The sequence below is a fragment of the Pomacea canaliculata genome, linkage group LG6 (genome assembly GCF_003073045.1).
Source record: "Pomacea canaliculata isolate SZHN2017 linkage group LG6, ASM307304v1, whole genome shotgun sequence".
NCBI lineage: Eukaryota > Metazoa > Mollusca > Gastropoda > Architaenioglossa > Ampullariidae > Pomacea > Pomacea canaliculata.
The window spans coordinates 24217475-24239734 of NC_037595.1; the positions used below are offsets into that span (position 1 = coordinate 24217475).

Sequence of the window (22260 nt, forward strand, 5' to 3'; positions counted from 1 at the left end):
AACTTAATAGCACCTCAATACCTGATACACACTTTCTTAACCCTGCTCCACAAACACACACACACATACACACAGACATTTAGTCAAAAATTAAGTTTCATATCTAGACAGACAGAGAGAATGAAATAAAAGGACTGCGATCTGAAATAAAGTTTCGCTACTTTCTAAAATTGTTAAATATTAAATGAAAAATCAAACACAAACAAACAAACAAACAAACGAACTAAAACAAAACACGAAGACGAAGTACCAAGTAAGTGCAGCGTGCAGAGTATTATCGTCCTCATCGTCAGCTCGTCTTCAAGCTTGCTGTTCTTTCAGACACAGTGGCAGACTCTGGCGTCCTGCATGACATCAACCAACAATCAAACTTTCTTGCCCTCTGTGTAGGAGTCCAGCAGGAGACACGGTTCTCTACTCTAACAGTCTGGCTTAGGGCTAGACAGTCCAAGCAATGCCAGACTTGCAATCTTCACCTGCTCCAGAGGACAGGGAGACTATTGCGTGTCGGACGCCATACCGGCCTCTGATTGGCTAGATTCCAACAGACACTTCCACACATGCGCAGACGCACCGTATCCTCAATCAATAGATGTTGGTCTTACTCAAGACATCAGCATTCAGTGGTAGAGAGCCTAATAAGAATGAACTGTTTAAAGTTGTATTTAAGGCTGCTTGCTTTTTATTTGTTTACTGAGACAGACTTCGTGATGCCCCATGGTTCCTCTAGGTTGTTGCCACTTCAGAAGGTGTAGCTACTGCCAACCTTTGTCAGCTGCCCTTTGTCATGTACCCGTATTTCAAAACATTGACATCCACATTTTTAGAGTGCCACGTTTGTCGCAACTAGTGAGGTCTTCCTCTTTGACCTCTCTGGTGTTGTTAAGCAGAGGTAGGACACTCCATTGTATTTACAGACTCCATTGTCTGTGTGTTTGGGGCTTTAGGTACCAGTTTGCTATGGACTTTCACTAAGCTGGAAGGATGCATTATTAACAGTGTTTTAAAGGACCTACAAGGGCGGTAGATGTCGTTGTAATTGCCTTTTAAGTTGCTGACCTATTCGTGTTCCTAAAGCTATTGATGCGCAGTGGACCATGTTTGGCACATAACCACAACATCAAATTTTAATAGCTTGTTGACAGGTTAAAACAAGTATTGTTTTCAACTTCAGTTGGTTTTTTTTTTCCAGTTCATATTTTTGGTTTCAAGTATGCTAAAGACTTTTGTTCAATATCTACTATACTAGTTCAATTTGTCTAAGCTTTATATTTCGTCTAGTCTGTTTATTTTCTTGATTGTTTCCTTGTCTTCATGAGGCAAAACTGAACAGAGTCAATAACAATGATGTGATATGGGCACCCACCAAGAAGTAGCAGCTTTACGAGGATTTTTAACTTTTTTTCGTCTCTCTTTCCTTTTTCTGTCCAGTGAATTCGGTATATAACTTTTATTTGTTTTAAACTTCAGTCGAAGCGTCTAAATAAAGTTTAAATATGGAGTGCTATATTGCAAAATCAGCTATTTCATTTTTTTGCCCCAGAAAATGTAAACTAGTTTGGTTGCATTGTTTTGAACTCTCTATAAGCGAGAAATTATGAGCTGGATTGTTAAAACAAAACAATCGTTTTTAAGTTTCTTATTTTTTAAAAGTAATCTTTATCGAAAACACAATGCAAATAGAACAGCTCCAAGAAATTTTAGCCTAATAGTAAGCGAACTTTCTCAATTAGTTTTCAATAATTTGAATGTCTAGGCACAATTTCATGAGCAAAGACTTTCGTTCCATCCCCCTTTCTAAAATAACTAATAAAAAGGATTTTTTTGTTTAAAGAGCAGACGCTGTAGCATTATATTCTGAACACCTGTTACTGGCATCACAAAGGACTGAAATACCAGTGAGGTTTATTCATCCAGCAGGTGACACACGCAAAGACAGACAAGTCGTCCACAACTGAGGCCATCAGGGGACACCATTTGTATTGGGGCAACAAAGTTTCCGAAAAGAGCTTAATTAAAAATGTAACCCTCTGTCGTTTTCTACATTAAAAGCTGACACACTTCCAGTGAACTACATGATCCATTATTAATATCTCTCAGTCAGGAGACACAGAAGCTGACCTGCTGTTTTGTTTTTTTGAGATGTGGTTGCTAAATCCCTGATTACCTTTACACAACAAACGAGTCTTGAAAATCACTCATGCATGGCTGAAAAGAACTCGAAGAAACATCAAAAATTAATTAACTGTGGTTCTATTGAACACAAGGCGACAACCTGAAACACGTTTAGAAAGAGATTCCTGTTTAAAACAGTTTATTATTTTAGGTAAAGGTTTACCAAGGACGAGAAGAATCAATTCATGAAAGATATGTTATATTTTATAGTTTCATATGACAGGCTTCTTATTAAAATTTTATGTTTAGAGACGTTTTTCTCTTATTATCTGAGTTATTTCCCCCACTTTTAAGTAAAGTGACTGAATGGAGCTACTTCTGTATGAGAATATTTCCCTAGAAGAATAACTCTACAGTAAAGTTAGTGTCCTTTAGTCATTATCTAAAGATTGTAATTAGTCCAGCATAATAATATTAACGAAAGTTTTCTCTTAGTATCTTGTCAAGTATAGTCACTTTCATTTACTTCTTGGAGGCGCACATGTTGGTCCGTTTGGAGTGTCTATGCAAACCATGTCCGGCAAACATTAATGTAAAGAAAATGATAAAACAGTCCCGCACTCGATGAAACAGAAACCAAGAGGCATATCAAAACATTTACGACTGTTTTAATCTTTTAGTACTAGACACACAAAGTACAGGAATAAAGCGGAGCTAAACAGTTTGTTTTTTGTTCCTGTGGTCATCATCCGGAAACCAAATGCTGTCTCATTTAGACATATCTAAAGCCCTACAAAAGATTTCTTTCTTTCTGGACATTTATTTCATTATATGATAAATGACAGCATCTTATATTACCGTCCGACACGCATTTGATGAAGAAAATGTTAATGTTAAACCGTTAATGTGTCTGTTAGTTTTATGCACGGTAAAGACTTTGAAGTCTTGTTCATCATCTCCTATGTTTGTTTCAGGTTTTTATGTATACAGTAAATTGTTTTTTTTTCCTTGGTTGTTTATGAAAAAGCGGATGACTGTGTTGACGCTGACTGTCATCGTCGGTCAAAACTAAACACCATTGGTAGCTCGTGTCATTTGCCCGACATATGCTCGTCCTCATGCTGCTGGTCATCTGCTGACCCCTAGCGAGGGGTCAAGCATCTCTGGCCGCAGGGCGTTGAGCAGCAAAGTTGTCCCTTGGGACACTGGGTGTTGCTGCGGCACTGGTCACGATAAACACAGTTCGGATCGATGTAAGCAGGAAAGATGGGACACGTCAGTTCTCCTGAAAGAGATCCATGGGTCTGAAATACTTTACACGAGCTGTTAGTAGAAACTACAGATTAGATGATCTTTGTCGAGGGCGAGTAACAACTAGCATAGAAATATTGTGAATCACAATAAAAGTCTTCTCATTGTTGGACCTACCACCAAATGCAAACCCATTGCTGTAAATAAATATAGTAAACATCTAGAAGACATTTTTGACATGTCCAAGAGAAACATGTAATTCGTTCTTCACATAAGATACTGAGCATCTTACTTCAGCTCTACATATTTACAGAGCAGCATTTAGAAAACTCGAGTGACAGACTTGTCCAAGCAGCCTCTACCACTGTCTAAAAATGAAAAGGGTTTACAAGTTTTCTCCTTAGACTTACTGTCAGTGCAGAAGGGCTGAGGAAAACAAGGAGCCCGGATGCACTGGGGCTGAACCATGATGCACGTCTGTCCCGCTAGACATTTCTGGAATGTGAAGTTAAAATATGATAAATACATCAACCACATAAAAATTACATCACAGAACATTAAAAAGCAATGTGTTGCCTCAGATACCTTTCCTTCATCCATATTAAAGTTTGAACCTAAAATAGAAGAGGGGTCTGAAAGACAAGAAATAAAACCTTTACCGTTATCATGAGACCCTGGGTTCGGATTTTGCGTTGAAGTACACGTACCTTTCTCTGGATGTAAACTGTAGGTCAGGGCTATCATATGATTACTGATTACTTTAGGGTTACTTTAAATCACTCTTCCATTAAAATAATCGCTAGTTAGAAGCAATTTTCAATTTAAAGAAAACTGCCAGCAGTCCAACCAACCGATCTTAACCTCAACCATTAGACTACGTCCAGGCTACGCCACCTTCAGTCCTAAAGAGAGCTACAATCAGGATGCACTGGAAGATCCCACGACTTAGTACATAATATAAGATTATTTAATATTGTGTTTCACTGTCAGTTACTAAATTATCATCGTCACACATCACTGGCTAACTTACAGTATTTTTGCAGGTTTTGCTTGGTTCTGGGTCCCTGCATTCTCTCCCGCACGCAAATGGACCGACGGGGCAGCATTTCTGGAAAAAGGACAGTCCGCATCTTTGTGACATCTGGACTGGCATCCTGGGTAACCTCCAGAGATACGAGGAGCTGGACATTTCCCTTCTCCTATTACAACGAAAAACCAGAAATTATTACGTGGATACTTTCCTCAAGCCTTAATTATCAAGCTCTTGGCTAAAGACATAGACCTTATTAAATCCTAAAACATGCAAGATCGAATTATGTCTTGATCATTTTAAAATGAGTTTTAAAAATGAGTTATATACAGTGTAAAGTTGTTTGAACTTTGACTCAATTACGACTAGACTTTCACTCATCATGTACACTATCGTTGAAAAAGTTAGTTACTTTTGGGAAATACGCATTCCGGTCCGGTGGGAGTGTCTATGCAAATTTTGTCAGGTTGACAGTCCTGAGGAAAAAAAAATGATAGACAAAACTGTAAGTTTTGTAATATTAAACATTATAACCAAAAGACACATATAAAAACATTTTCTATATGGGTTTAATTAAATATTTTATCAAGTACCAACAGATTAGAACAGTGCGTCACTAAGCAATAATTATGTTTTAATCTTTGTTGTTTTTAGGAAGAAAGACTATCTTCACCTTTAAACAAGTCTGAAGTTGTATAGAAGATCCCTTTCTTTTAAACGTAGAATTATTTGGTAAATAGCTGATTCCTATACTACGTTCTTCTGTAAGGTGAATATTTGCTATTTTTAGGGAGAATATTTTATGGGGAGAAAAATATTATTTTGTTCCCATGGTGCTTTGTTTGATCGCAGGGCCCTGATGTCTGCAGTTAAAAAAAATAGTTTAATTTTCACAAGTTAGCAGAGCATGGGATGTCAATAATGGTCTTGAAGTCTACGGATGGTATTTATTTGTGCATAGTTCTTCGAAGCTAACATATGGACAGATTATCACTGTTTTGTTACTGTACCCTCAAAGGGTGAAAGTATATCCGCGGGTACCCCTATCTTGAGCATAAAAGTTCCTATTTTCATAATAGCGCGTGCTTTTTCATGTCGCTGCTTAGCCCTGCATAACCCCGGGGGTACGATTACCACCGGTTAAAAACCGCGTCTCAAACGGGTAGTAACGCTGATTACTACACGCTCGCAAGTAGGGGTAGCATCATAAAACACATCGCTCTGTGAGTAAATGAATATATAAGGGGGTAACTACTAAAACCTTCAGGAATCATGGACTACTTCCCTTCAACAGCTGAAAAAAGTCAATCAATTATTTCGTTATGATCAAAAGTAGGCAAGGGTTCAGTTGATCAAGCTCCATGTTGAAGTCGGTTGCCGGTTACTAAATTCAACATGGATTCGACTGAACCGAAAATGAGAAAATTCTAGTGTATATTGTAATAAAATATGTCTTTGTCCGCCACTGTATGTTTGTATGTTTTGTATAAATATTTTTTTCTTAATTTCTTTTTACTTACTTCCTGATTTGTGAATTCTGTGTACCATACAGTTACAATGTTGTATTTGATTTTACTTCAAAATAGCAAAACCTATATTTATTACTACTTACACCATGTAAATAATTATCGAAATTGCGGGTGTGTACTTTAAAAAATATCAGATAAATATTTTAGTATACGCTTCACTAACATGGATGATGTTTAAATACAGGAAACATACAACAAGCTCGCAGGTGACGGCAGTGGTGACATCAGGTGACTGACAGGTGAGGGCGCCACAAGGGTTCCTGCAGCACTTGAGGTCATCATCACAGTCGCTGTCTGACTGACAGTTGCTGGCACAGATTCCACTGCTGTCAGGTGGCAGCACTGGACACTGCCCACTCTTTACAGGTGCTGTAGACAGACCAAGCATCCTATAAAGAACTGTTGGTATTAATTTGCTGTTTAATTTTTTTTCGGCAAAACATTTGCGCATCATCTCTAGAAGTATCAGGTAAATAATAGATATTTGTAATGTATACTGCATTATATTAAGTATTTTATATTTAGTCTTGTGTCAGATATTTCATGTGTGTCTTGTGTAACTTCTTCTGACGAATAATTAGGTATCAGCTGAAAGTTACTCTGTGCTCTGATGAAAACATCTACAAAGTTACAGACCCGCTTGTTATACAAGAGAACATTTTAAAAGTAAACTTTTTACCATATTAATGCAGAAATGTTAATAGTGATTAAATTAATTGGCAGGACTGACCAGGGCAGCACAGGGAGTAGGCGTCGTTGGGTGCGATGACACACCTGTAGCCGTTAGGACACGTGGTTCTGTCAACCACTCGCCCACACGCCGCCTGAGAGTAACCTCCCGTGGGACTGACCACCCATAGAGGCTGACCATCAGTGCACACCTTATCGTGTGTCGACACCGGATACAAAGTAGGATCTAAGAAGTAAACAAATTGAAATCCGTTGTAATATATAACAAAACTTGGTAGTAAGAGATTTCACAATTGTACGACAGAATATAAAGTGTCTCTGCTCTTCTCCTTGGAGGCATTAAAAAAAATATCGGTGAATAGGGACGGGAGGAAAGCGATAAGAAGAAAAATAAAGAAACTATGAAAACAAAATTGCTCTGCCGGTGAACTTCCTATGTCCGGCAGATAATAAAGTTTATGACCTCTTGTAAGCAGAAAGTGGACTGTACTAAAACAAAACAGGATTTACTGACAGGAATAACCAGGACCTGCCAAACGTTTTGAATAATTTCTATGTGAGTATTGCGTGGATTGATTTTTTTTAATAATACTGATTTCCTTTAGCTGTGTGGGCCTATGGATGTATGATGTAGGTGTGTCTTAAAAATGTGGATGATTTTAGTTGTGAAATTATGTTTTTGTGTTTTGCTGTGATACACCACTTGGCATCCCTTTTATGTATCACTTGTTTCTGTATCTTTTTTGAAAGTGGCCAGAATCACTACTTATAATGGAATGGCCCATTGCTATTGATAAAGTTGGTCATTTGTCATTTGTTGAGGCAGACTTGCTTCATATATGTGTAGGCGAGTGTGTGTGTATATATTCCGTTTTCTCGGCGATCAAAGACACCGTTAGTAAGCCCATTTCTAGAGTCTACTAATTGTGACTAAGCAACTTGCACAAAAGCACCGAAGTTTTTCTCTAATGAGCGTCTAAAATTTAGTAAACAATGAGCACAAACCTAAGTGTATTTCTAACAGGTGGTTTTTTTTTTCACCTGCTCAATGCATTCTTACCGAGACATACTGCAGAAATCACACCAGAAGTTGTGTTCAGTACTTCACGACAGACAGAGTTCGTCACACAGAGCTGTCGGCAATGAAAATATGGTTTCTTTAGTACTTTCTATAATTAACTTATTTATATATATTTGGGTAGGATCTCAGTTTTCTCGTTATAGACCTTCAATACCTATTGTAGACATAATGCATATTATAATATCTGACTTCTGCTGATGTTATAAACAGTTTATGTCAATACATGTTTATGAAGACTGCAGACCAGGCGCTGGGATACATTGAAAATAATGTGCTTAATTTTTATAATAAGTAAAACAAATAGGTATTTGCTATTTGAATTGTCTCTTCAATGTTAGCAAATGTATTAAATGCTAAATTAAATACTTTAAACAGAATTATTTTAATAATGTTCCGATATGTTGCAGATAAAATTCATATTTGTATCATACCTTTAGACACATGCAAGTGGGAACATAATAAAAGAGAATAAAGACAAGAAAGAGATTATATATATATATAAATTGTGTATGCATACTGTTACAGCGCAGGTGCTGAAAGATTGTGAAGAAGCTTGTACATATGTCACTGTCACCTGAAAGTAAGTGAAGACAAAATCAACCTCACAAGCTGTGACCACTCACTTAATCTTCTTGATAATTCATGTCTGGTCGTGTTGTCAAATAAATGCTCCTTCTGAAAAGTCAGGGTGATAGAACGATTTCTTGGGCTGAACATGGTCACGATATGTTTAAAGGGAAATGGAAGGAAAGTTAGGCTGAACTGCTTCAAGTTTTAGATGTGATGATAAAGAAATATTTGTTAGAACCAAGACATCAGTATCTAGTACTGAGAGTTTTGATACTTCCTAACCTCAAGTATAATCAAGTTTTTACCGGTTATGCTTGTCTGTAAGAATATTTACACAAAAGGACACTTACAATTAAGAATGCAGATACAAAAAGAATAAGTACAAGCAAGAATTTTTACTTCAAGTATCCTTGCACACAAAAATATTTACACATAATACCAATAAGAATATTTATGTAAGGATGGTTACTGATATGAAAATGTAAATACCTATACACACGAGTACCTCTACCTCTAAATATGAGTACTTACACATTAATCTTGTCAAAGTCGTAAACTGTGGTGGTGTCCATGCTTAAAAAAATGATGTCCAGTAAAGCAGTTCGTCATTATAGTCAAGTACAGTGAGCAGTACACTCACCAGGGAAGTGAAGAGAACCAGCAGCCTCATGTTGATCACGTGTGTGACTAGTCACCCAGGTGCTTTCGCTCCCAGATGCGAACTCAGAGTGGTGGAGTTAGCGGGATAGGGGATGGTATTTATAGGGGAGGTAACTATTTATGGGGAGGTAACTTGAGCCCTGAGGGGAAAGTCTTTCATGTGGGGGAGAGGGTAGGGCGGGAGAAGGTTGATCTATTGCTAGCAGCCAGTGTTACGATTGGTTTATCACCTGACACTTTAAATACGGGGCCATTCTTTCCACAACACGACAAAACGATTGTCTCTTTGGTAGACCAGGTGGTAATGTACAGGATACTTGATGAACGACTTTGGACAGGACAATTTAAAACACAAACTTCTAGTAGTATTCATGTCCAGTCTACGTCCAAAACACACTTGAAACGCACACGAGATAGCTTATGTGGAAACTATACACTTATTAAGAAAGAAAATTCGACCCTCGCAGTTGTGAATCAAACTAATAAGTTCACTTGGTTGTAACTTAAATACTGTCTTCAGTTAGTTTTGTTAATTTAATAACATTGATATTGATTATCCTCATTTATACTAAATGATCATTTCAACACCTCTCTGTTACCTGTATTGTAACCGACCGGTGTCGTTAATATGCAATGGTGTTAGACAAGGTGTCAGAGCTGAACCTCAACGCCTTTAGCATATACATTAAACAAACTGTGGTTCAACTGGTATTTAGGACACGGGCTACAACTTCTAAAGACCGTCAGTGTTTTATGGGATGGGCTTGCGAACCGTCGCCAAACCACGTGGAGGTATGACCAGCCTCCCGATGAGTGATCTCCTGATGGTGTTTACAGACGGCGGGGTGAGGGACGTCCATCAAGTACACTGTCCACTTCTAAATGTTCGTGGTCACAGAAAGTCTCTCACTCAAGCGTTTAGTGAAGACACTAACTGTTGTTGTTGTTGTTGTTGTTGTTGTTGTTGTTGTAGACGACGTTCTTTTCATAAAAAGTCTGATCATTTGTCTCAAGAAACCTTCACACAAGTTCTATTTTGCGAGTATATATTCTATTTTTTTTAAATAGGAAAACTTTGAGATAAGTGGGAATTTATATTTATATACTCACCAAGACAGAGAGAAGAAAGAGCAGAATCATGTCGACTATGTGTGTTCACAAGAGAGCTCGAAGCTTGTGTTCCCAGAGTCAAGCAGTGAGTTGAGGAGTGGGCGACATCCAGCGGTAACTCTACCTTTAAGGGAAAGTCACTCCTGCACGCAGTGACCGTAACAATTGCTAACAGCCAATAAAATGCGAAGCAATAAACCGTTACATATCCTGGATGTTCCCATTGGTTCAATTTTTCCTTTCTTTCTCGTGTGTTATCATTATCTGACTGCACAACATACAGCCTAAGGGCACCGAGAAGGAAATATTACAAAACAAAGAAACACAAGATTTCCATATTGCCCCGAGGCTAATGTCCTTCTTCTAGGAGAGGTTGTCATGCTTTTGTGTGTGTTTATGTTTATTATCTGACTTATGTCTGACTTATTTGTCTGCTTTTATGTGAGTAATAATGAGACATAATGCAAGAGAGTTTCTGTGGAAGCTTTGATATTGTTGTCTTAGGCATAGATAACACAAACAGCTTCGTGTAGAAGTTACTGATCTCTCGTACAAATAACCAGCCCTATGAAATAACATGTTAAAAAAATCTGTAGTTAATAAGGATAAGCTTATATTTCTTAAATGTCAAGTGAGGTGAAGTTTAGACAATTATTCTTTAAATTAATGTGAAAACAATAGATTTTTTTCGTTATGAAGAGATCGGTGTGTATTAATGGGTATATGTATGGGTCATTGGGTGCAGCAAATAGATCAACAAGTTGCCACCTCTCAGGGAGGATATGAAAATATTGTTTGTATCCCTCTCTTTGTGTTTCATTGTTTGTAAAGCGTCATGGGCTTGCCTATATGGCGGGGATGTGACTCATGATTATAAAATACGGGTCAAGGAAAGGGAGTGAGACAGTTGCATGCTGGGAACTGTGACTTTCCCACACACGAGATGTCCATTATGAAACTGTACTTCCACAGCCACAGCGTGTAAGTGGAGCAGGTAAGTGTCCTTAAAGACTCACCTGAGTTGTCTGCGTTTGTCAGACATCGGTAGATATAGGCGATATAAAATTAATATTTAAATTGCAGCCTCCAAAACCCATCCGTTAGTTAATTATCCGCTAGCAAAGTACACGATTTTCATGGTCGGTCATTTTATCTCTCTGTAGTGTGACGTAGTACACTGTTAGCGTGACGTAGTACACTGTTAGCGTGACGTAGTACACTGTTAGCGTGACGTAGTACACTGTTAGCTGCGCAGGTGCGAATCGCATACTTTGCTAGCGGATAATTAATTAACGATGGGTTTTGGAGGCTAAAATGTACAGGTAGGTTAATAAAACAAACGCAAAGCACTCAGGTGGGTCTTTAACGCCGTGTGAGTAAGCGGATCTTTTGAGCTCGATTCGAGCCAGGGTCATTTCAGGTCGTTAACGGAAACCATTTTCTGTTTCAGGATACAGATCTTGCCATGTCATCGTCACCCTGAGGCCTGCTTAGTCGTGCAGATCACATCGACAGCATTTATGTTCATGTTAGCTGCTTCATTGAATCAAACTTTTATGTTTCATTGTTTTGTTTTGTCTTGTTGTTGAGGTTTGTCTTTTACTGTTTTATCTGTTCATTTATTTATATGTTCGTTCGTTCTTCTGCTTTTCTTGTGTTTCTGACTTTACTTATTTGTTTTCTTTTTTGGTAACCTTTTGCTTTTCCTTATTTAGTATTTTCTCTTTTTTTTTTTTTTGTTTTTTGTTTGTTTGTTTGTTTGTTTTTTTGTTTTTGTTTTTTTGACTGAAGGGTAGATAGAAATCACATTTTTAAAAAAATGAATAAACAATAATGTTGTACAGTTGTTGCACGTGTCGTTTGCAATATAAAATGACAAGTTTTTACTGATAAGACCTTTATTTCATTTTCTCTACAAGATTTATCGAGTTGCTCAATTGTTTATTCAGACTCTAACACGCTTATCTAGCAATAAAAAATGACCATTTTGTATTTTTGCGGCAAATTTTGAGCGTTTTCATGGCAACCACTGTTTACATTGGTAGAAAACTTGTCTATCTTACTATTTTTAACATTCTCTATCGGTATATATATCCCCCAAAAAATTATAAAGCACTATATCTAAAAGTCACATAGTAAAGCCGTGTTCTCCCATTAAACACAAAAGTAGAAAAGTTCAGACTCTAAAATATATTTTTTGCAAGTGAGCTGTAGTCTACTGAAGGATTTCATATCTTCGTCCATAGAGAGCAAAATGATTGCAAGTTGTAGCCAGGACAGACACTGAACTGTGTGTCTGGTGATGAGCATCAAAACTGGAAACATTTCTGTAACAAAAACAACTCTTTTATTTTACTTGCATCAATCATCTCCATACAATCAATGGAACTTTTTCTATAACCGGTCAAACAGTGTTCTAAAATGTTTTTAACTATTTTAGCAGAGTGCAGGATTAAAATAATCGTGTTCTTCCTGGACAACCTCTATCTCTCTTACATAGAAACAAGACTGAGAACAGGTCTCCTTCCTTCAAAAGTAGTTTCAGCAGTGGAAAGACGACAGAAATTTGTGGGGTTTTTTTTCGAAAAAGGTAAACAAAAACCCAGACTTAATCAAAACTGATTTCTGAATAGCATTTTTATATTAATGTTTTATATTAATATTTTAAGATAATCCTGTACATTACTTCTACTTTATAGAAGTTTCAATATTGTTGCTTGATATAATAAGCACAGTTTTTATACTATTGTTAAATAGAGAAGACACATTTAAACTACTATTGTCCTAGGAAAATGTTAATTCAATAATCTAATGGTTAGAAAGAATCAAGAAATATTTTAGTGTTCATACGTGTATAAGAGCCCGTGAACATGGAATGATTGTGTATAAATGTTGAACTCCCTTTAAATCCTGGAATATTGACTTTGCTTTCCTTCCCTTACATGCGATCTTGAGTAGTCAGTGTGGAAATTTTATAAACAATTTTGTAAATCACAAGTTGACCTAATGAGTATTTTATTTTTATAAAAGTGGGCACATTTATTTACTTTTTGCAATGAAATCATTTTATATTATTACATTATTCACAGTGCAATAAAAAAAGTTTTTTCCATACTTCTCTAGACAAACATGAACTTTGACTTACTCTATACACAGGTGGGAATGTCGAAACATGGAGCCTTGATGCACTGCACTTTCTGCATGATGCACTTCTCTCCGGGATTACACTTCTGGAAGGACACGAACAATGTATTTGTTGTGGTCATCATCATCATCATCATCATCATCATCATCATCATCATCAGCAGCAGCAGCAGCAGCAGCAGCAGCAGCAGCAGCAGCAGCAGCATGTTTGTTTTTAAACTGGTTACAATCTTTTCTTAAACACTAATATTATAACACATTATCACTATGGAGCGTAAGCTTTGTAAAACATGTTTGTTTCAAAGTAGATAACATCATTGTAAACAAACAACACGAACTATTTCGTTAAAGATTTAGCTTCATGAACAGTGAAAGGCATCCTAACAGTATCACACAGCATCTTTCAGGTCACCCACCTTATTCTCACAGGTTTTGGCTTGCTTCTGGCTCATCACACCTTTTGCAGAATTTATTGGCAGAGCAACATTTTAGGTGACCAGAGCAACCCCATCTGTCTGGCAGCTTGACTGGCATTTTGTGTTTTTCTCACTGATTTTTATCGCTGGGCACTTTCCTTCTTCTGTGAACAGTTTTCACGGAAAGCCTTAGACATGATTTACACAGTGCTTTCATCTATTTCATCTTTCTTCTTGTGGTAAATACACAGGTAATAACAGAAAATGCGAAATAAATTTAGAATTAAAAAATTATAAAGAAGTCATTTTATAATCTAGAACTAATGATTGTAAATTGAATTTAATTACATATACTGATAGGGTGTATATGTGTGACAAACAAGGAGAAATTTTATGTGACAAAAAGTTTTTACTTGTTTCAGGGACGCATGGATGACCTTTCAACTGTTTATTGCAAACAAAGCCTGGCTTGCAGTTCTGCACAGATAAACATTAACAAGTAAAACACATTAATTTTGTTAAACAGAAACCTTGTTGTCCAGAAGAAATATTACAAAACTCATGAAGCAGTATTCGGAATTTTTTACTGTGCTAGCACTATGATAGATCATTACTAACTTCTGTATTTCTATTTTATATCTTTAATAACAACAAAATGTAGTCTATGAAGCATTTTCGCTGGCTGCAAACTGTGGTCCATCATGTATTTTATTCATAAAAAACTTGTATATACTGAAAATACGTAGCAAGAATAAGTAAGGATATTTAATAATCAATGACCTCAAACCTACAGTGAAAATCATTAAGTATGAACTTTATTAAAACTCGGGTGGAATCTTACACAGAGCCGGAAAATAATGATACTCAAAAAGGTTTTTCGAACGTTAGCACATGATAAGATAAGTGAACAAATGCGGTCACAAGTACTACAAACATTGTAAAGTATATGAAGATACAAAAGAAAAGTATCATCTGGGTTTGTTATACAACAACATAGCAGGAGTTGAAATAACATAACATACCTCTGGTGTAGGTTTAATGGCAAAAAGTGCATTGTTTGAATTTTGCAGTGAGTGTTTATCCACACAGCTAGCAAAGAACAAAAAAAAAGTAAACTGATGAAATGATTTCAGAAAAAGGAACACGTACACTGAATCTGCAGGCATCCTTCTCGGGTTTCTGACACGAAGCCTCCACACGAGTTCTTGCAACACTTGAGGTCGTCCTTGCAGTCACTGTCCACCTTACACAGGCTGGGGCAAGGCTTAAAGACGGTGATAGAAATCACCAAGGGACACTCGCCACTTTTGACAAGAGCTGCAAGTAAACCCATGATTATGTTACAAGATTTCTCAATAAGGTACCCATAGGATGTGGAGTCAAATATTTGTATGCTAGACCTTCAGCATTCAGAATTAGAAAACCCAACTGCCACGAAAAAAATTATGAAGGAAAATTAAAAGAATCTCGGCCAAAAAAAATTAAGCAGGCTCTTTTTAATTAGTAATGTAGAGACATATTTCTCATTAGAGTCTTGCTGAGTAGCTTCGTGAAAGAGAAGCAAAAGTTTTTCTTGCTTCACTGTAAACATAAATCATAAAATATGGCATAATCTTTGTTAACATAACTCCTTAATAACAGTATTTCTGAAATTGCGATTTAAATTCACTAACGACGAGGACTTGGACAGCACAGAGAGTAGGTGTCGTCGGGTGCAATGACGCACGTGTAGCTGTTGGGGCACGTGACTCTGTCAACCACTCGTCCGCAGGCAGCTTCTGAGTATCCTCCGTTGTCATTGGAAACCCACAGTGGCCTGACCATCACTGCAGATTTTATCCCTTCCGGTCGGAAAGGTACACATTTGGATCTACGAAAAGAAGACAATTCATTAATTATTTTTTTTATTCTCTCCCCCTTCCACAAGATTTTTAAAAAAATATCTTTTTCTAAAACTTTGCATGTCATACGAGAGAGTTTACAGTAATGCACACACGACTTTTAAATTCATTTTTTTATTTAAACTAAAGCACGATGTCAGCTCTAATATAAAAGAATATAAATGCAGTAATCACAAATGTACTTACTGAGACACCGTGCTACTACAATGCCCTTAGCTCTGTCCAGTACTTCTCGACATACTGTGTTATTTTGACAAAGCTGTTGACAATGAAAATGTATTTCTGTTGGTCGCATTCCACACAAAAAATTAACAAATACTTACAATTAATTCTCACTTATCTTCCAAATGGATGTTATCTTTACGATAACTAAAAACCTTTGACTGTACATAATATGATCTAAAATATTACCTACACATACTATGTCAAGTATACGCAATGTGTATCAGAACATCAAATGAGCTAAACCTGTGATAAGTATAATGTTTCTCATGTGTGGATTGTAGGTTTACCACAGTGTTAAGATGCTGGATGAACACCTGTAGCAAGTTCGAGGGAAGGGAAAAGTCCCTAGAAAAATAGTTAATGGTTTACCACTAAATATAAATTAATTACTTTATCATTTTTATTTAAAGACTAATACATACATAAAAGGGATTCGAGAAGATAATAATATTATTTTACATACCGTTGCCACACAGGTGCTGGCTCTCTGGGAACATGCTGGCGACAGGGACAGCGTCACCTGACAGGTCAAGAAAAGTTCACTGACAAGGTGTGGTGGGCTGAGACTGGGGTAGAAAATGATCACTTGTTCTTTACTCTAATAAGCATTTCTCCTGTTGCTGTGTGAACGCTGGTGTCAACACACAAGTAGTTTCCCGATGTGGGTCAAAGTGAAGCGAACGCCGCCTGACGCAATGCGCAGTGGCTCGGTGAACCACTCACAAACACAGTCCGTTTAATTTTACTGACATTCTCTCTTTCTCACTCTATATCTTTTGATTGCTCTGTCTTGCTGCTATCACCTTGCTTACAAATATTTAGCTATTCTTCGCTACTGTCTGTTAACTTCCATTTCTTTAATGTTTATATTGTCATTGCTACCTATCTTTCTGTTTCTTCATAACCTACTCACATCAACCGTTGAGTGTAATATCATATATGACCATGATTTAGAGCTTAACTGCACACTTTTCATCATTATCATCATCGTCATCATCATTAATCTGTGGGACTATGCAAAATTAAACAGGAAATACAACGGTGGCAGAGAATTATTTTTCGGTGCTCAGCGACACCCCGAACTTTTGTACAAATGGTCTATTTAACATTTACAGGGGTGAAGTGTTCCCTTCTCTCTTTTCTTACTGAGTCATGAGTGAAATATTGAAATGTCGCAAGCAGAACTTAACTGTCAGAGTCTATTTTAACCCCCAACCCACCCTCACCCTACCTTTGGTATCCTACTTTCATAAATCCCATTATTTTGTGGAAAGCAACAGCTGGCACATGTATTCAACAACAATAATTATCATTGAAAAACCGCCAGGTGCAAAGTAAACAATTTTTCTATCAACGCTGAAACTTCGCTGATTCTACTGACTGCGGACTGGTCTGAAAAATAATTGTACCGGAATTGTGCAAACATAGGTGTAGTAGGCTATTTAACAGCCCTAGTACTGGTCTCGTTCTTACATAACCTGATGTCAACCAAATAAAATTAATTTGTGGCCAGCAGCAGCTAGCATATATTCAATACTAATTATCATCATAAAAATGACAGACGCCTGCTGCAGAGCGACTTCTCTGTCAACACTAAACACACACGGATCCTATTGACTCATGACTACCCTGAAAAAAATGCGCCTCGGTTGAATTCGAATTGTGATTACAGGTCTGTACACTCAGGTATTCAAGTCTGTTCGTCCCGCAAAGGTCTTAGTTGACGACATAAAAGCATTATTATTAGCTTTTTTTTTAGAAAGAAAAACACAAAGACGCACGCACACACACACACACACACACACACAAAGTAGAAATATCAGTTTTTGAAGGACTAACCCACTAACCACAAACACACATAGACACACACGCGATGACACACCAGTAGAAATACCAGTTTTGTTAAGGACTAACCCACTTTCTCCTCACACAGATTCAAGAGCCACAAATACCCAGGTGTGTGGTGTGTGGTTGCACAATGTTCCCCTAAGTCAGCAGCATAAAAGCTATGTGTCAGTTAGGTTTACACGAAACTAGGACTTGAAACAGATTTAGAAAGAAGTGCTGTTCTGAACAGTTCAACATTCCTAGTACTGTACCTCCAAGACTGACAATATTGCTAACCACCACTCAAAGAATCACCAAAGCTGTCTTGTCTATGTATGCTTACAAATGTATGACTATGTATGACTACAAAGTCATCCTTTATAATACAAAAATGAAAGAATATATATTATATATTTGGTTATTATTTTTGGATACTGTCCTGTAGAAGCTATGCAGGACCTGGTCAAGCGTTTGTCCATACTGGTCCTGGAGAACTAGCATTTTTCCCTGATAGCTAACTCAAAGTCCATGTCATTCAGTTACTCTAAATTAATCAGGTATTGACAGTTCGTCTTAATTACCTTCAACATGCCAAGCATCTTTAATATTTTACGGTTGTAAAGTTCTTTCAAGTGTAGTCGTTTCAAAATGTCGTCTCTTAAAATATCTGCTGAAAGTAACTACCCGAAGTGTGTACTCACCACCACAGCGACAAGGAACACCAAGCCCATGACGACCTCGTCTCAAACTGCCAGATGTTACTGAGTTACTCTACACTGAGTGTTACACAAATTCACACTGCCAGATGTTACTGAGTTACTGGGTTTGTGTGAACACTGAGCTCCAGTCTGTATTTACTAGTCCGTGGCAACCCGCGGGAAAGGTCGCGCATGCGTAGTAGACTGGTTGACTTATGGAAAACAGCCAGTTAGCGCTTCAACGGAAACATTGAACTGACGCAAACACTGTCTCCGTCTGTCCCGGATGTTCCCGTGTATCAATCGTGTAGTTGTTCTCTTCTTTCCTGCCAGTGTTCATTATCTGACATCTGAACATCCACTATATTGTAGGGGGACACTCTGGTCTGTTGTTGACACTAAAACACACTAACACTGCTCTAGTGGGCAACAACTGAAAAAATTAATGTGAAAACACTGAAACTCTGTACAGTCCTTTTTGGATTCTTTTCACAGGTCGTTTAGGTTTTTCAACATAACTGATACACACTCCACGCTCTTCATCTCTCAATAAACATCAGAAAAATTATCTTTCGTTCAGCTGCCAGCTATATTTCACCCATTCAATCGAACAACACATGTAAAAACTCCGAGCAGTTATTACAGTATTCGCTGAAAACAAAAACACAGGGATGCATTCAGCGGCTGAAAAAATTGTTTATTTTATTTTTTCAGTTAGCTTTAGTTTACAGAAGAATTACACACTGTCCATCATCAGGCATCGGCAAAGCAGACTGACTACTTGCTAGGTGTCGTTAATCGCCGCTTCATCAACTGAAGATCATCCTGCAAACAGTCAAACATGACTTGAAATATTTTTTACTAGATTATACTATTTTATACTAACCCCTCCTGAAAATGCCTAAAAATGTAGACGAAATCCATTTGTATCAGTTTAAAATAGTTAAAACACACTTAGTTCAGTAAGTTTTAGCGATAAGGTGTTACAACACACTGCTACAAAGAAATTGTTACACATTAAATTATTATTATAACACAGAGTGACTGTAAACTAAAAAAATATATTGTTGATCGTCATGGACTACCTCCACGCAAACGTAGAGATAAAATCATACACAGAGCCGACAATAATGATACTAAACAGCGTTGTAAGTGTTTTGATATTTATTAAAGTGAAATGTTAAATATGAGTAATTGTGAAATTCACTAACTAAAACTCGGACAGCACAGGGAGTAGGCGTCGTTGGGTGCGATGACACACGTGTATCCACTTGGACACGTGGTTCTGTCAACCACTCGTCCACACGCAGCCTCCGCGTAGCCTCTGTTGTTGGTGACAATCCACAATGGCTGACCATCAGTGCATATCTGGTCATGTCCGCTCAGAGGATAGAACTTTGGGTCTACGAAATGCAACAAGAAGAAAATGATCAAACTCAATACTAATAAAGGTTAATAGCATTGTCTACATCTCTCTCTCTCCCTCTAACTGTGACCAGTCCCTTAAGAAGACATCACGAGGTTCAGCAATGATATTGAAGGAGTTCCAATTGGAAAGAATGTCTTTCGGCGAGAGTTAGGTCAGTCATTATGAAAATAAATAAATTATTAATAACGACTAGCCTCTTCGACTATACCTTAAAAGAATGTTTTTTTTCTGACACCTTGTATATTATACAAGAGAATTAACAATAATTCAACACAACTTTAGAAATTTCTTTTCTATAATATAGTAAACCATAGCAAATATCAGCTCTAGTCTGACAAGCATATAAATCCAAAATATTAAATGTTTTTACCAAGGCAGCGTGCAGAAATGACACCTGTACTTCTATCCAGAATTTCTCGACAAATGGAGTTGGCCATACAAAGCTGTTGACAGCGAAAATATTTCTTTGGAGCGCAATACACGTAAGTCTACATTGAACAATTAAAAGTTATCATAACTTATATTACAACTAGTTATGATATTTACAATAAACCAGATATATGTACCTAATATTGTCTAAAATTATGTCGACATTAAACAATGTATCTTTGAATGAAAATCCAGTATTATGTATAAAATTATTTGATTTTCGTATATCACACTTTAGGACCACGCGAGTGCTTTGCTGCAGGTCTTGGAATGACGGATGGTAGTAGTTATAAGAAGCTTGAGGCAAGGGAAGTGTCCATGCGAGGGCAAAGAACTATTAATCTTCTCGGAATTAATGGCTTACCCTGATAGCATACAACACGCATACCACACATGCCAACATAGCACGAGGTGGGGAAATACAATTTATATTACATACTGTTGCAGCACAGGTGGCTGCTCGGGTAGAGGATGGCAGGTATGACACCGTCACCTGAAAGATAAAAGAATTATAATAAATTATGTGCTTAGCTGATATTTTCTAGAGCAAAATTCACTGAACGTGTTTTCTTTGTTCGTCAGCATACTTCAAACAGTTATTTGGGTTGACTACGCTTGAGATTTCTTTTAGAGAGGAACTATACTAATTTTTTTTATCTAATCACCTACGTCCCGGAATCGTGTATGAGTGTAAAGATCCATTTAAAATGACATTGGTGAAACATTGTCCTGTTTCTACTGGTATAGGGTCATAAGAGATAAGGAATCTTGTTATCTGAATGTCACAAACAGAGCTCTGACCATTTCAAGACTCCTAACTACTAGTCTCCCTAATACATAAGCCACTGTCGTCAAACCCCATAATTCTGTGGCAAGACACTAACAACACAGGTTTTGTTCATGAGAAAATTCAACCACCAGCTGCTGAAAACGCAATTTCTCTGTTAACAATCATATACCGTTCATATTGACTCAGAACTAATAAAAACATGTGCCTACAATAAAAGTCAGAACCGTGGCCTCGATTCATGACACAGGACATTATTATTGCTTTTTAAGTACCCCCACACACACACACACAAACGCACACGTACACACGCGAAGTAGAAATATCAGTTTGGGGGCAGACTACCCCACTAACCCACTTTGTTATCATTCAAAGCCAATCGCCAAAAATTACCGAGGTATTGGTTACACAGTGCTTTTAAAGTAAGAAGCTTAAAAACTTATTGGTGAGTTAAGTTTTAAAAAAACAGCAATCTGAAACAGTCAAGACTGAAACATATGTTGTAAATAACTCAAATATCCTAGTACTTTACCTCTAAGGCTACATTACCGCGAACCACCACTCGAAGAATCATCAAAAGAAAGCGGCTTCTAAATTTTTGCTTACACACATATATGCCTTAAGGTCTTCTCTAAGAATGCAAATATGAACGAATGTTCGACGATGTGACAAATTAAATATATATAATAATGTCATGCAGAAGTTTTGTTAGCCTTCGTCAAATTTTTCTCTAGATGAGTCAGGCCAGGACCGGCCGTGAGACCAGCCACTTGTCTGACTGCTGTAATGAAGCTGCTTTAAATTGATGAGACATTGTCACCGTCGTCTCCACCATCTTCGACATGAAAATCCCAAGATGATAAGTTATAGCAATATAGTATTTTACAAGTGCAGTCCCTCACAAGTAGTAGTGTCTTTCAAACATAAAAGTAACTAGAAGTGTACTCACCAGCACAGCGACAAGGAACACCAAACCCATGACGACCTCGTCTACACTGAATGTTACACAAGTTCACACTGCCAGATGTTACTGAACACTGAGCTCCAGTCTGTATTTATAAGGCAGTGGCGACCCGCGGGAAAGGTCACGCATGCGCAGTAGACTGAAGTTGATTTATGGAAAAGCAGTCCGTTAGCTGAAAATGTGGATGACGCGAAAGGTGTACATGTATCCGTCTGTCCCGGAATGTTTCCGCTTTATCAATCTCGTGTTTGTTTTTCATTTCCTGTCAGTCTTTATTATCTGACCTCTAAACATCCAGCATACTGTAGGGCGACATTCTGGTCTGTTATGTTTACTCTGAAAATCACACTAAACTTGATTTAGTGTGTGTGAACTGAAACACTTTTGACAAAATGACGATCGGT

General features: G+C 37.4%; 2 protein-coding genes and 1 long non-coding RNA gene across 4 annotated transcripts; all 3 read right to left on the reverse strand.

Moving 5' to 3' along the window:
• Positions 1-2766: 2766 nt before the first annotated feature.
• On the reverse strand, positions 2767-10186 carry LOC112567011 (WAP four-disulfide core domain protein 2-like). Of its 2 annotated transcripts, none has more exons than XM_025243444.1 (9): positions 10037-10186; positions 8214-8270; positions 7676-7748; positions 6656-6841; positions 6119-6294; positions 4809-4872; positions 4397-4565; positions 3777-3861; positions 2767-3400 (listed from the first exon to the last, which is right to left on the reverse strand). In XM_025243444.1, the coding sequence occupies exons 1-8, from the start codon at positions 10064-10066 to the stop codon at positions 3852-3854; spliced, it is 765 nt and encodes a 254-aa protein (XP_025099229.1). In that variant the 5' UTR covers positions 10067-10186; the 3' UTR covers positions 2767-3400; positions 3777-3851. The 2 variants fall into 2 exon arrangements, with proteins under 2 accessions (XP_025099229.1, XP_025099230.1); XM_025243445.1 differs by lacking the exon at positions 10037-10186 and adding an exon at positions 8907-9005.
• Positions 10187-11902: 1716 nt separating this feature from the next.
• Positions 11903-18293, reverse strand: LOC112567013. Its single transcript, XR_003099722.1, has 9 exons — positions 18251-18293; positions 16186-16242; positions 15684-15756; positions 15270-15466; positions 14746-14913; positions 14010-14073; positions 13597-13760; positions 13182-13266; positions 11903-12363 (listed from the first exon to the last, which is right to left on the reverse strand). It is a non-coding gene; the product is annotated as an uncharacterized LOC112567013 (long non-coding RNA).
• Positions 18294-18923: 630 nt separating this feature from the next.
• On the reverse strand, positions 18924-21982 carry LOC112567014. The gene is made up of 5 exons (XM_025243446.1): positions 21842-21982; positions 20545-20598; positions 20047-20119; positions 19459-19650; positions 18924-19072 (listed from the first exon to the last, which is right to left on the reverse strand). Exons 1-5 carry the CDS (start codon positions 21869-21871, stop codon positions 19068-19070), a joined length of 354 nt encoding a protein of 117 aa, XP_025099231.1. The 5' UTR covers positions 21872-21982; the 3' UTR covers positions 18924-19067.
• Positions 21983-22260: the final 278 nt, after the last annotated feature.

Bases quoted from the DNA above. Each gene is read 5' to 3' on its own strand.
- LOC112567014 (XM_025243446.1), bottom strand. From the start codon at position 21,871: ATGGGTTTGGTGTTCCTTGTCGCTGTGCTG. The intron at 20,120-20,544 runs GTATGTAATATA...CGCTGTCAACAG, and splicing joins CAGCCACCTGTGCTGCAACA to CTTTGTATGGCCAACTCCAT. The intron at 19,651-20,046 runs GTAAAAACATTT...TGCATTTCGTAG, and splicing joins CATTTCTGCACGCTGCCTTG to ACCCAAAGTTCTATCCTCTG.
- LOC112567011 (XM_025243444.1), bottom strand. From the start codon at position 10,066: ATGATTCTGCTCTTTCTTCTCTCTGTCTTG. The intron at 7,749-8,213 runs GTATGCATACAC...CATTGCCGACAG, and splicing joins TCAGCACCTGCGCTGTAACA to CTCTGTGTGACGAACTCTGT. The intron at 6,295-6,655 runs GTCAGTCCTGCC...GTCTGTCTACAG, and splicing joins CTACTCCCTGTGCTGCCCTG to CACCTGTAAAGAGTGGGCAG.